Source organism: Meleagris gallopavo, chromosome 20 (genome assembly GCF_000146605.3).
Source record: "Meleagris gallopavo isolate NT-WF06-2002-E0010 breed Aviagen turkey brand Nicholas breeding stock chromosome 20, Turkey_5.1, whole genome shotgun sequence".
NCBI lineage: Eukaryota > Metazoa > Chordata > Aves > Galliformes > Phasianidae > Meleagris > Meleagris gallopavo.
Genome location: NC_015030.2, coordinates 2,506,297 through 2,520,622, shown reverse-complemented (window position 1 = coordinate 2,520,622; position 14,326 = coordinate 2,506,297). Strand labels below are relative to the sequence as shown.

The following is a 14,326-nucleotide window of genomic DNA, read 5'->3' as shown; positions in this document are numbered from 1 at the left end:
AAATAGGAGAGGGGGGAGGCCTTGGTCCAACCTGTCAGTGCCCGGGGTCCCCCATACCTTCCCTGCTGTAGCACTTGTCTGCCAGGAAGAAAGGAAAGCAACAGCTTAATTGCATGCAAAATGAGCTCGGAGAGCTCGCTGTCCCATTCCCTCTCTCTGAGCTGTGAGTGTTTGCAGCCCCCAACTCCAGCCCTCAGCCCCCCCTGCAGCTCACCGAGGTTTTGCTTCTCAGATGAAAGACGACAGGATTTGCGGTCCGCTCCGGAGGAAGCAGAGATATTCATGTCATCGACATCTGAGATTTGGAAGCTGGGGCCCAGGAGTGTGCTTTGTGTGGGTAAAACTGCAAAAAATGGGGTGGAGGGACAATGCCGGTTAGCAGCTGGTCTGAATTTAGTACAAAAGCTAGGGAGCTGGGGTTTTTTTTGTATTTTTTTTTTCCCCTCTCTCCATCTTCAAAAGAAACAAAAGAAGTGGCAGCTCCAGCAGTGGGACACCTGGGGGAGCAGCCCCAAGAGTTCAGAGGCAGTGCACCAGTACTGCATCCCAGTGCTGCATCCCAGCCCTGTGCGCTGTGCTTGGGGCAGCTGGGGTGACTAGACTGCATGGCCAGCCTGGGGACACGGGGGACACGTGGTACCCACAGGTGTACCCACACTGGGGCCCTGGGTGACACACAGGAGCCCCTGTGCATCCCTGAAGTTTTCCATCCTCTGGTGCACATGGTCCTTTGGTGAATACTTCTTGAACGTATCTGCAGAAATGAGTGCTCCAGTAATTTCATCTTACCCAACAGGCCCACATGTTTTATGATGTGTGTTGCTGGGGTAGCAGAGACAAGTTATGCACTGCAGCGTTGCTTTTCACAGCCGTGGCTGTATAATGGAAGGCGTTTCCCTGTAATGCTGTCAGCAGTCATAACCTGTTCTTATGTGTTGTGTTGCACGAAGTCTGTGTGCATCTGCATGCAATACCTGTGTCTTTATGCAGTACCTGCATGCAAGCAGCTCTTTTTCTTCTCGTGGCAGCACACCTGAGGTCACCTAATTTCCTCCCAAAGCCAGGAGCATTCCAAGGGGTGAGGAACCCCATTCCCTCTTTGTGGTGGGCACCGAGATGCTCTTTTTGTTCCGCTCACAGCGTGCACAGCCGCCATCCCTCCCCTTTAAGTGCTCCAGTGGAGAAGTCCATTGCAGCTCTGCGGCCGTCCCGTTCCACGCATCCTTTGTGTCATCCTTCCAAAGAAGCAGCTATACAAACCCATGACCATGAGCCTTTCAGCACTGCAGCGTGTTCCCCGTGCACAGCCTTGGCGGCACACAATGCCGGGCAGGAGCGCAGTGCCCATAGCCGCACCGAGTGCCATTGTCAGCAGCACAGGGACCTTGGGCAAGGCTTTCCTAGCAATGCTTTGATCCTTTTTTCTTCTCAAGGCTGCCAAGCCACTCACGTGTCACCCCACACAAGCAGTAACGTATGCTTTGTTTTCCTGGGGAGGCAGAAGTGCCAGTTGTTGTCTTGCTCCGCTGCTAATATAGGAAATACCGCAGTGGTAAAACACGGGGGAATTTCTATTGGTTTTGTTAAGGTTGGTGAACAGATAATTCCCGAATGCCTTCGTGTTTGAGAATGCTTCATAATCACAAATTAAGATGTAAATTTTATATTGCTAATCTCACTGCTGCTCTCAAAGACAACGGTAAGAATGCAATAGCAGGTAACGTGTTTCCTCGGGGAGATTTTATCAGGGCAGCGTCTTGAATGCGTGTAATCTGAGGCCAATTGGTTTACCCTAGTGGTTATTTCCCATCACTGAAACAAGTTGAAAGAAAGAACCTAATTACCACAAGTCCCAACCCTGCTGCACAAGCAGAGATTGCAACCCCTGTGTTGTCAGGCTGTCTTTGTGCAGCAGGGCAGTACTGCCGCACGCTCCAAACCATGCTGAGCATTGGCACCGAGTGTCCCAAAGAGCCCTTTGGGTGTCTGAGGTGGCATGGCATCTGCCATGTGCAGCGAGGTTGTGTTGAGACTTCAAAGCTTTCCTTTACACCTGTAATTGCTGCATTGTTAGAGATCTCCAGGGAGGGCTGCTGTGCTAGACCTGTTGTGAACGTGCACAAAAGACAGAAAATAAGAGCTTTGGGGATGTGTCAAGTAATGTTTTTTTGCTTGTGTAACATCCTGTAAAAGTCAGGCAGGGCCACAGAGAAACAGTTTGCACTGGTTACATTAAATTTCTTGTAGAAAAGGTGAAAACACAGTTGGAGACAGCACGCTTAGCGTGAGCAGGTGGATACAGCTGGGCCACTTCAAGCCTCGGAGCTCTAATCTACCTTGTCTGGATTAAAGAGCAGCAATTTGTTCGACGTCCTTTAACAGAGGAGCACCAGTTGGGGGCTCTCGATGGTGTGTGGCTGTTTCCTGCCTACGGTCCATTTAGAGGCGAAGCTCCCAGAGCCTTCCCCTGCTGACAGGAGCCAAACGCGAGCAGTTTCCCGGGACAAAAGGCCGGTGCTTCCCTCTAATAAGGCAGCTACCGAGGTCTGGAAATAATTTTAAAATTCCTTCACATTATTCAAGGCAGAAGAATTACTAAAATTGTGCTTTAAGCAAAACAGCATTCTTAGGTTGCCAAGGCAGTAAACACCAGCTTTGGGAAATGCAGTAAGATTTCAACATCTGTTTTGGAGCTGATATTTTAACCATTCTGTGTTTATTTTAATGCCGGGTTGGCCACTTCCCAGTCCTACATGCACTGCACTGAGGAAAAGACAGTGGGGCGAGTCCATTCCTGAATGGATGCTCTGCATCAGCTCTCCCATTCTTTATTTTTGCTTTGTTTTGCTTTGTTTTGTTTTACTGACGAAGTATCTGGATGTTTGTCTTGTCTAGAGCTTGCAAGCGATAGCAGATTGTAATGGAACGCACCGTGCGAGCTCCATGGAGCAGCAAGAAGGATAAGAAGGCAGTCAGCTGGTGGTCCTGGTGCTTTTAGGAACACAATGTCAGCACAGCAGCAGCCTTGCAGATAACCTTGGCTGTGTTTGTCCCACTTGTGCACGTGGGCACACAGCCTTGTGCCCAAAGGGCTGGGCACCAGGCTGCAACCTCTCACCCTATTTGGCTCTGGAGCTCTCCTGCCCTGCAACAATTCACCTTCAAATAGCTGTGGAGAATTGCAGTGGGATTGTGCTTTATTTATAGTAACAAATGGAACTAATTCAGCTGTGGGTGAAATCATCACTGCTGCTCCATGCGTAGACTGGAAGGCATGGGCAGCATGAAGGATGGGATGCTCACACGATAATCAGGTGTTACTTCTGCCCCGGAGTGGATGAGGAAATAGGCTTCCAGTCCTCAGGTTGTGTTATGTGAATGAAACAGTTTATGCAGAGCATTTTTCCAGCAAGATTCCTCTTGGCACCATTAGCTCAGTGGGCAAAAGAGTTCGCTGTATCTTGAGCAGACAATGTGTAGATTGACTGAACTGTGTATCCTTTACAGGACATGCAGCACTTGAGGTCATCGTGAACTGCTTCCAAAGGAATATAGCATGGGATTTGAATCAGAGTTTAGAGGTACTGAAGGGCCTTGACACCATGGAGAGCATAACTTCAGAGGGGGATGCTTCTTGCTTGTGTAATTCTACAAATCAGACTGCCAGCTGCTTTGGTCCGAAAGCCCAGCATCGCTGGTTGCTTTTGGAAGTCTCGTCTCGCTGTTATTTCCAAGGCTTACTCAGATTTGTTGAACCTTAAAATGTCTTGCCAAGCAGTTTCCGAATGTCTGTGGAATTTAGTGTCTTTGTTTGTTTTAGGAAAAAAGTGCAATTTATAGAGCTCCAGTATTTTGCTAGATAAAAATATATTTACAGAAAGAAATAACCGTTTTCCACCTTCTTCAACTCCAGCTGACATTTTGGCTTTATCTTAGATATTAAAATAAAAATCTCAGCTTGTTCTTGTTTATTAAAAAAAAAAAAAGATCTATTATTACTATTTAGCTTAACCTTAACATTCATGATGAATGGTAAAGTCTGTTCCTTGACGCTGCATATGGTACAGGGACATGCCTGGTTCTCTGCAGGACTGACTTCCGAGGTGATTTAAGCTGGTACGAAGCAATTAAGCAATAGGAACTCAATGTGAAAACACTTAATGCCTATTCTGCACCCAGCAGTGAAAGAATAGTGGAGAGCTGGGTCCTGTTTCCCTAAATAGACTTGATTTGTTTTCAGAGATCAAACAGGACACCTCTGCCAAGTGACCAGGATTTATCGGTGCCTGCTTGCAGCAATCCCAGGCTCTCACTTGGAGAAGCAAAGACTTTGGAAGCGGCACTACTCAAAATGTGGCCAAGAAATCTTCCAAGAGCCAGGCACCTGTATTCCTACGGTGTATGAACACTTTGTGAAGAGCCTAAAGATGCTCCTTGTGTTCCATGCTGACTGGCGTGAGGGAGCACAGGTGCTTCACGTGCCATGAAGGAGCCCATGGAGCTCAAGGATGCAAACTCCCGGTAGAAATGCAGAGCTGAGGTTTTCCCAGCTCCTTGTGTATCGCTTGGGAACGACCTCGTCTGTTCTTCTCTTAATTATAAACTGTGTGAAGAAAAAGATTTGCATTGATTAAACTGACTTTCAAGCTGTTGGGAACTACACAGAATAAACAGAGCAGACTGCAGTGCTTGGAACCAGGTGATTCTCCAGAGAACGTCTACAGTATTGCTTAAAAACACCGCTGACCTAATTATGACATAGTTAACATGCATCCAGTAATTAGCCAGTATTATAGTGTCTGCTCTGGGCTTGACAGGACTCCTTCCTGGGGCTCATTTGGTGCTGGATCATCCCTCACCATGTGCTGTGCTTTGCAAGTTATCGGCCTTATGTGACACTTGAAAATCTCCAACAACCTGGCGATCCCATCCGGGCAGGGAGATGGCAGGATGTCCAGGGCATGTGGGAAATAACAAAGAACCAGGCCAGTTACACTCCTCATAATGGGCTATTAAATTGTTTTACTGTTCAGCTTCTCTGTAAAATATCAATTATCTCAATGGTTGTAATGTAACCAAAGCAATTACATTCCAAAGGCTTGCATGTGAAAACCAGAGCTTTGTAAATGGGAGCCCAGCCTCAAGTAGTTCAGTCGGTCTGTTTGTGTTTAAAAGTTTCTCCAGATGACTATTTTATTTTTTTTTTTTCTAATGGCGTTACAATTTGAGAACTGTTAAAGGTTTTTGTGTGTGTTTGAGGTTTAGGGTGTGTTTGGAGCTTGGCTGCAGACAACGTCTGAACAACGGAACAAGCGAAGCTGCTCGTGCCAGGCAGAAAGCAGGCAGGGCCACGGCCGTGGGAAGCAGGGGCAGCCCTGCTGTGAGTCCTGGCCCCAGCTCCAGCCACTTGCATTTCCTCTACTGGTGGATAATTGTGACTTGCTGTTCCCAGTGCTATGAAAACCTCGGTTGAGTTGTATTTCCATTGATCGGAGTAGAGCCTACTCCATTCGGTTTCAGTGGAACTGAGTTAAGTCTTGTTTTGTCAGGGACTGAACTACTCTTGTTGCCACTGGCCATAATCTTCCAAAATGAAAAATTCAGGTAATTTTTGGGTGTGTGATTTTGAATCGTTGTACAAAGTTCTGATATAGAGAAGTTGCTGAGCGTCCATCCTCTGAAAGACTTTAAGCAGAATTTGCACATCTTTGGGGCCGTGGTCCAAGAAGTTTAGCATGACAAGAACTGGACGTGCCCAGCCCCAAGGAAGCCAGAACAGCAGGGCAGCAGACATGAAGCACAGAGCAGATCAGAGGAGGTGGTGCTCAGTCTTGTTACAGCCCAAGCGGATGCTGGGGAAGAAGTGAGCATTTTGGGAAGAGGTGAAGGACATTAATAAGAGATAAATGCTGCTATTTTTGTCAAATTATTAAGAAAATGGTAGATTCTTGGCTCTAACGGCGAGGTAATTTCCCTAGAGTGAACTCATGGAGGCAGGAAGATGCAACAGAAGTGTTAATGCTGGAATGGAGCGCTTGGGAACTGGGAAACAAAAAGAAAATCCAGGAATGCTCCTAATGTGCATCAGTTGTGGGGGATTTTTGCATCTGCAGACAAAAATAGTGAGCAGTTTGGTCTGAGGGCCTCCCTGAATCTCACTGAAGTCGGCATGAACTGTTTTTGCCTCCATCAGCCCTGTGCTTATTGAGCCCTGTGTCCTGAGGAGAGCTGGGACAATGTGGAAAATGTCACATGTTTATTTCTTCTTTTTATACACAAAAGGTAAATGATCAAATTGCTTAGAAGACACTGAAATTGGTTTGAAGGAAAGTTCTCCATCTGCTGTCACATCACTTGCGCCAGTTCTGCTGGCCCTGAGGTCCATGAGCAACCAACCTCCTCCTCTCGTGCGATGGACAAACAGACAGCCAGGGTGCTGGTGGTTCCCCAGTTCCCTGCTTTCCTTGAACAGGGCCCTGTTTCTGGTCACTGTTACAGATGGGACACAGATGGTCTGCCCGTTGCCTTTCTCTGAATGCACAACTTGGGAGCGTGGCATTGGAAGCAGGGGGCTGCCAAAAGTCTCTTGCCCAGCTTTGCTTCACTGACGTTTATAGGTAGCAGTAACTCATTAGGAAGGAGCAAATTAAATATTTAAAAAGTAGAAGAGCCACCTTCTGCAGCCCTATGTAAGAGCTGCTCAAAGCAGAGCGAGCCTTGTCTTCTGCACAGAGCAGTGCAGCAGGTTTGTAGCACTGCTTTTTTGACAAATAATGCTGCTGAGTTCTTGGTGCACCACTTCCAGTGGCCCAGCTGGACCCTCTAACGCCTCTTTCCTTCTCTCTTTCCCACTGCAGGTGCTTTGCTGCTGGGAGGTATCCTCTATTCCTGGCAGTTCCCTCATTTCAACGCGCTGAGCTGGGGGCTGCGGGAGGATTACTCACGTGGAGGATACTGCATGATGTCTGTCACCCACCCGGCGCTGTGCAGGCGGGTGGCTCTGCGTCACTGCGTGGCCTTAATTGGACTCTGCACGGTGGCTCCCATCCTCGACATCACCACGTGGACTTTCCCCATCATTTCACTCCCCCTTAACCTGTACATCTCCTACCTCGGCTTTCGGTTCTACAGGGATGCAGACCGCAGCAGCTCCAGGAAGCTCTTCTTCTGCAGCCTCTGGCATTTGCCCCTGCTGCTGCTGGTCATGTTGTCCTGCAAGAAGTCTCTCCTGGAGAAGGAAGAGCCAGGTGATGCACTCAGTGGAAGTCATGGGAGGGCTATGGAAATTAGATTGCCTTAAATGTCAATTACTTGTCATCCTCATGACACATCAGGTAGTATATTTTAGTAATTGCGAGGGGGAAACCTGTGGGATCTGTTAGGAGAAGAATCATTTGTGCCTAGTGACCACTTCATGTGATAATTTTCTACTTTCTTCTTAAAGGGAATAAACACGAGAGCTTCGGGCTTTCATTTGCCACAGGCCCATTCATTCAGCACAGATTCCAGTGCAGCCTGTGCCAGAAGCACATCGCTTTCAGACGGCCTTCCAAGGTCCCTGTGGCTCCTGGTCCTCCTATAACACGTCACAAGCGCACACACACTTGGCAAAGAAGTCAGGAAGTGACAAATGAATGATTTGCCACCCCTGTCCCAAGCACCCTTCCTAGATTAGGCTTTAAGGCTCACGGTGGGTTAGATGAGCTGGTTTTGTCTCGTTCCCTGCTGTCCCTGCTCTGTTGTTACACAGAAGCCTTCATCTTCTGAGGCTTTTCTCTATCAGTTGCTTTTCCCAAGGTTATCATTCACCCCAGTAGATTTGTAGCTTTCATATCGTTTTCACGAGGCTTTCACAATGCTAAAGGAGTTAGGAGAGCTGCCTTTCAGCACACTGCACATCAGCATTTACGCAGCCTCCCAATGATCACTGTTCTGTAGCACACACTGGAACACTCTCATAGCCATTTCACTGTACATCCATCACAGCACATTCCCGTCACTACGGTTTGAGCCCTGTGTGGCAAAGCTTCAGCTGACAAAAAAACCTAACATTGCTTTGGAAAGGTATTGGAAAAGGTGAGGGCCAGGCCCCAGAGTCTGGTCTTTATAAGGCTTTTCTCTGCTGATGTGCCTTGTGCTGCCCATTCAGGCTGTGTCTCCAGGTGAGCTCTGGGTATCAACAATTGGAACTGTGTTTGGTATCACACCTCTGTGGTTCACAGAGGTCTCACTTGGGGTTTGTCATCAGGAAGAAAACACTTTACAGAAAAAAAACTTTAGGATTTGTACCTAATATCATAATGTTCACATTGCTGACGCAGCCGGTGTCTCTCCAAAGAAACTCATGGGGATGGTCCTATTAGGAAAATGCATCATCTTCGTTAGCTGACAAGATGAAATGCATTTCTGGCCATGATTTGATGTGGTTGTGCTGCCCATCCAGGGCTGTGCCAGACCTCAGTGTGCCTGGATGCCAAGCACCCAACCTCTGCCCTGTTACACTGGTTTAAATCCAGCGTGGCACCGTTAACCCCTGTACTGCTGGCAGAGCTGCTGGCATAGCAGGGCCACCTGTTCTACAGGCACTGGATTGAGTTCCCTGTCTCTGTGCAGCTCCGTTGTTCTGAGTCACTGGGTGGAACACTTTGTGGGAATGTCTCAATACTGTACAACTGTGCAACTACTTCATTCGTTTTAAAAATGCGTCAGGTCTTCTCTGCAATAAAGTACATACTGTACAGGAAGAGAAGAGTGCTTGGAAGTTGTTTGTTTTAAACAGTTTGGGTATAATTGAAGCTCTGGTGCTGCTCATCACAGAGGTATTTTTTGTGGCATTTCTCCCTGCAACGATATTCTTCTTGATCCTTAAGGGCGAGGACAGCTTGCAAAACGGTGGCTTGTTGTGCAAAAAGCACACTGAAAGCAGGTTGTGTGCGAGTGGAAAGAGTTTGTGCAAAGCCAAAGAATTTGGTGAACCTTGAGCTGGAAGAGGAACCTGAAAATAGCAGACAGCTCACAGAAGCCACGGATTTGGCTGCCTGAGGCAGAAAGTGGGGCTGAAGCTGTGGTTTTCTCCTCGGTCATGGTCATCCCAGCTCGGGATGGCCTGTGAGGTTGGAGTGCTGTCCTGCCAGGCTCGGCTGTGATTAAAGGGCCTGAGGACGTGCCTGTGGTTCGGTTTTGAAGAGTGGCCATCTTCTTTTCTTGGGCCAAAATGTGTAACATTCACAGGTTTGGGGCCAGACGGGAGCTTTGTAATCATTGCTGAGTGCCTGCAAAATGCAGGTCACAGAATTGCACCATCACCATCGCCTGGGCAGCTTGGCCTGCAGGGAGGGCCTGTTGCTAGAATGAGTGAATCTGCAATTTGAAGGTAAAAATACCCTCTTTTTGCAGGAGAGACTTGAAGAAAATGCTTTCTTTCAGCTCAGTGTATAGGCTGCTGCATGTACTTTAGAAATGAAAACTTTGTCCAGCTGAAATGTTGGTTACGTAAAGACTCAGAACTGCGGTGCTGCTGGTAGCTGCAATGATGGCCCATGTGGGTGATGCCATTACAGCATTTTGCAAAGGAAATCCCTCACTGGCAGCAGTGCACGTCCAGAAGCTTGTGCTGAGGCTTACAGAAGGATCTGGGCAGTGGCTTGAGGTGCAGCCTGCTTCGATTTGCTCTTTAAACCTTTTGTATGATTCCAAGCATGGTTTTGTGGATGAAGGGGTAGCCTGGAGGTTCGAGCAATCTTCATTCTTTCCAGATCTCTGCTTAAGCAATGCAGTCCATCTGTAAAATGGGGATGATGATATTTTGCCCGGCCGGATGAGCTCACATTTCTGTCAGCCCCTTTCCCATTATCTCCTACAGCCCTTAAGGATGCGCTGGTGTTTGAGCAGCATTACGATGGCTGGCTCTTGCAGCTTCTGCTCCTTGTGTTGATCTTCAGCAAATCATTTAATCTTGGAACAATGCCTGCCTGGCAGGATGGAGAAGGCTCAGCTGTGTGACTGCCACTGCCTCAAGCAGCCAGGCTGTTGCACGGATCCACGCTGTGCCTGTGGTAACCCCGTGTGATGGGCATCCCATGAAGCAGCCTCATCGGTGACTTTGTTCCTGCAGGAATGAGGAAACCTGATGGGGTTTGAAACCATTTCCCCTTGTCCTATCGCAGCAGACCCTACTAAAGAGCCTGTCCAAAGAACTGAGCCATCCTACTGCAGCATCCCAGAGCCACAGACTGCCCTCAGACACCCATGTGTTGGACAGACTGGCAGGAGCAGCCCATCAGCTTTGCCTTGCTTGCCTTTCAACTCCTCTGGTTTTCTGCTCCCAAAATGAAGTGTTTGCACTGAAGATTTTCCAGCCTCGGTCAGTGCCTCGGGCTGGTTTGAAGCTCACAGTGTTTCGAAAGGCACAGTTGGATTGTTTCACAGAGCAGGGTTGGCAGAGCAAGCAGCTTTCCCACAACGTGGCGATGTTTTTCCTCCTGTTCCTAACCAACTCTGGCACCTCCAGGCCTTGGAACGAGAACTGAGGCTCTGGCAGTGGGTTCACTGGGTTTGGGTTGCGTTGAACTGCTCTGTGCAGAACCACGTGTTCAGAGCCTCTGAAAGGTCACTGATGGCACACATTGCTGCAAGGAGCTGGGGCCTTCCTGGAGCACTGCTCAATGGTGAGGTCCATTCTGGCCACCATTCATGTTTTCAATGCTTTCTATTGTAACTACAGTGTGCCTTGGATATGAGTTATGTGCTACAAAATCCACTGCTCGTACCAGTATAAACTGCAGCTGGAGCCAGGCTGCCTTTTCCTTTAACAGAAACACAGACTTTGGGGAATGGCCCTGAGTGACTGAAAACAGAATCATAGAATCATTAAGGTTGGAAAAGCCCACTCAAATTATCAAGTCCAACTGCCAACCCATCAATACTGCCCACTGCCCACATCCCTCAGTGCCACATCTCCATGGCTCTGGAACATCTCCAGGGATGGTGACTCCCCTGAGCAGCTGTGCCAGTGTGTCACCATTCGTTCGGAGAATAAATTTGTCCTAATATCCAACCTGAAAGGTCCTCGTCTAAACTGGAACCCTGCCAGGCTGCCCTGCATCCTCTTCCAGCAAGAAGAAGGAGGGAAAATGGAGTCCATGGGCTGGAGAAAGGGGAGGGAGCAGAGTGTGGTGCCTGGGTGGGATGGAGATGTGGGGACGGTCTGACTGCGAGTTGTCTTCTGCTGAGGGGACTCAGCTTTGCTTTCTGAACTCCCGAGGGCTTTTGGGACACACTGCCATGAGCAGCCCCTGTGTTACCCTACTGCCAAGCAGCACAGAAGGGAAACTGAGGCAGGCTGGGGGCAGCAGAATGCTGGGGCCACACAGTCACCGTGGGGCAGAGGGAGGAATAGTGATTAGGTTCTCAGCTGCTCAACCTATTCCAAAACAGGGAGAATCCACCCAAATCTACAGCTCTGACCCAGGAGCTGCAAGGCCACCAGCCTTTGGGATGCTTTGCTTATAGTAGGGATAGCAGGAAGGCCACGCTGATGGATGGACAGACGGGTGGACAGACAGACTGCTGCCTGCCAGGGTGCAAGGTTGCACCTGACCTCACCATGATGGCACTGAACTCCCTCTGTTGACTTCTCCTGAAGTTGCACCCCATAATCCAATTGCATCCCTGTCTCTGGTAATAAATAGCACCTTTGGTAAATGTTTTTAGTCCTTCCTAAACCGCAGACCCAACTGATTACTGCTGCTTTTGTAGCCTGAACAGAGCTGGGTTTATTTATAATTGCACCCTGCTGGTGTGCTCATAATGATTTTCCCTGCTGCATCCCATGCGGTCCTGTGCTACAAAACCGCGTTTTCATAGTAGCTGTTGTTGGTTTTAATCACTTGCTTTTGGGATGATATATTAATAGCAGTATCTGTTGAGGCTTTAAAGTGCTTTCTTTTCCAAAACATTTACAACAAAAGCTGAGCGTTAGCCCCAATAAAACCTGTGTTTCCTTTGGCTCCGTTCTTCAGCGATGAATCCAATGAAGTGAGGGCTCAGCAGAGTTCATCCCAGCGCCTCCCGTCCTGAGCAGCCCCCAGATCAGACCCAAGTGTGTCATTCTAAGGTACCTGAGGCTCCAGAAGCGCAGTGCTTGGCACGGTTGGAGCCTGGAGTTGCCCACGTATCAGCTGCATAAGGCCATGCTGACCCAAAGTCTTACTGTGCAGATGTTGGTTCACACCTTGCAATTCTAAAACCCAACAATTTGTTACAGTGGCCGTTCACAGAGGGCAGTGGTGATGAAGCATGATGCACTCGGGAAGAGCAACCACTGCCTACATCAGAGATAAATGCAGAATAACCCATCCCCTTCCTGACCCCTGGGAGCGCTCCCTTCGAGCAGGACGCCTGCCTGCAGGCTGGAGATCAACAAAAATCCACCCCAAAATGCACTTTTGCATGAATGAAATGAAACATTGAAGCAACCGAGGCCGCTGCTGATGGCATTCAGGACCCCACGGCCCTCCCCGGGGCCGCGGCTGTGTGTCAGCCCCATGTGGGTCATTGATGGGCACGACAGGAGATGTGAAAGCATCTGCTGGGTCCCTGCCTGAGCCTTTCAGTACAGTTACTCCCCTTGCTAATAATTGTCTGTGTTCTGTCATCTAGAAAGGGACTTTGTGTGCCTCCCAGGTATTCTAATGCTAATTTGTTTAGTTAAAAAGGAGAAGAGGCTAAACAGATGTGAACCATTTGGTTAGGTTGTAGTTCATTTGTTAGGAAGTGCAAAGGATTCTTGGCAGGATATTAAATATTACCTTGGCTGCTCACAAACACTTCATATTTCAAGAGAGGAAGGGAGGTAGGGACTGCACTCCATAAATCAGCCTTTTCAAAGAGACAGAAAAAGGCAAACATTTGATAAATCTGTGTCATTATACTTAGAGATCAAAGGGGGTTTTACATATGTATTTATGCAACTGGCAACCTAGGAGACAATAATAACAAACACAGATCTCTGACAGCTTTACAAAAATAAAAATTAGCCGGTTCTAATCTGTAATTATCTGTGCGAGGTAGGAGGCTGCGAGCAGCAGAGCTTCGAGTCGCTGATGCTGAGATGAGGAGCGAATGTGAAGTCATTAATAAACACAGAGGGAGCGCCGTGTGCGAGAGGCTGCAGAGCAGCGGGTGGGAGCTGGGCACGTCCCCATCCACGGACCTGGGCTTTGTTTGGGCCCGCAGCAGGCAGTGCTGATCGGAACCAGGCTGCCAGGGGAAGCGGTGTTTCCTGATGTGCTGATTGCCTTCATGACTTTCCAGCAGGATCTGCAGGAATCTGCCTGAGGGTCTGTGGTGGTAGGAAGGTTCTCAGCCCTGCTCTGTCCTTTGCTTGTCTGTGAGTTACGGATGCACCTCTGCTGGCTCCCGTGGCCCATCCTCACCCCAGTGAGTCTAAGATTAAGCCAACTCGTTTGGTACAGCCTCGTAACTACAGGAGCCAACTGCTCAGATAGGAAAGGGGTGAAGCCTGGAGAGAGGTTTGTGCCCTGCAGGACAAAGAGGAGCACAGCATGTTTCTGTAGTGCAGGGCAGAGCTTAGCAGAGGGATTGAAACAGAAGCAGTGAGGGCCGTCGCATCGCTCAGACAGAGAGGATAAATCCAGTTGCAGGAAAAGAACTCCAAGGACAAAGCAGAGCAGCCACAGAAATTAGAGATGGAGAAGTAGCATTATGTCATCTCGCCTTTCCTTCTGGCCAGTCGCTGGGCTGATTTCCTATTCTCTTGTGCTGTTTGAAAATGACTTCAGCAACTTGGTTTCTGCTTGTTCCCGTGGGGAACTTCCACAGCCTATAGATTTCCCTGGTAGGAAACTCTTCTTGACAGTCAGGCTCTATTTTCCTTTGCTCGATTCCATCACATCACTCCTACTTACGCCTCCTTGGAGCACCCTAAACGCTCTTCCCCACTGAAGTCGGTGGAGTTATGTGAGCAGTAAATTCGGCCCGTGGCACTTGGAGAAATAGATATTAAAGCCCCAGGGACAAATTAGGGGGTGAGGGGAGGGAGGGCAGCGGGGGAAAGGAAATGGTTTCAGGTTGAGAGAAACAAGATCTCCTCTTACATCTGTACAGAGGCGCTGCCCACTGCCCAGCTCTGCATTGGGGTGCACAGCCCCGAGCACCGCTGTGACCGAGCCACATCTGAGAGCTGTGGCACCTGGTGTGGCTGTGCAGGGACTGCATGAGGCCCTGGGCACCTCCAGGGATGGGCAGTGGCTGGTGGACCAGCGATCTGATCCCGGGATCCTGCCTATGCCTCCCTGGGGTAACA

At 48.9% G+C, this 14,326-nt stretch overlaps 1 protein-coding gene across 1 annotated transcript in view; it reads left to right on the top strand.

Annotated features, from left to right (window-relative positions):
* The window catches only part of LOC100547436 (protoheme IX farnesyltransferase, mitochondrial), a 95,352-nt gene extending 86,606 nt beyond the window's left edge, over positions 1 to 8,746 (top strand). Inside the window, exon 7 of the mRNA XM_003211410.4 lies at positions 6,858 to 8,746. Within this exon, the coding sequence (XP_003211458.1) occupies positions 6,858 to 7,300 (443 nt within the window). The 3' untranslated portion in view covers positions 7,301 to 8,746. The remainder of the gene's footprint in view (positions 1 to 6,857) is intronic.
* The last annotated feature ends 5,580 nt before the right edge of the window (positions 8,747 to 14,326 follow it).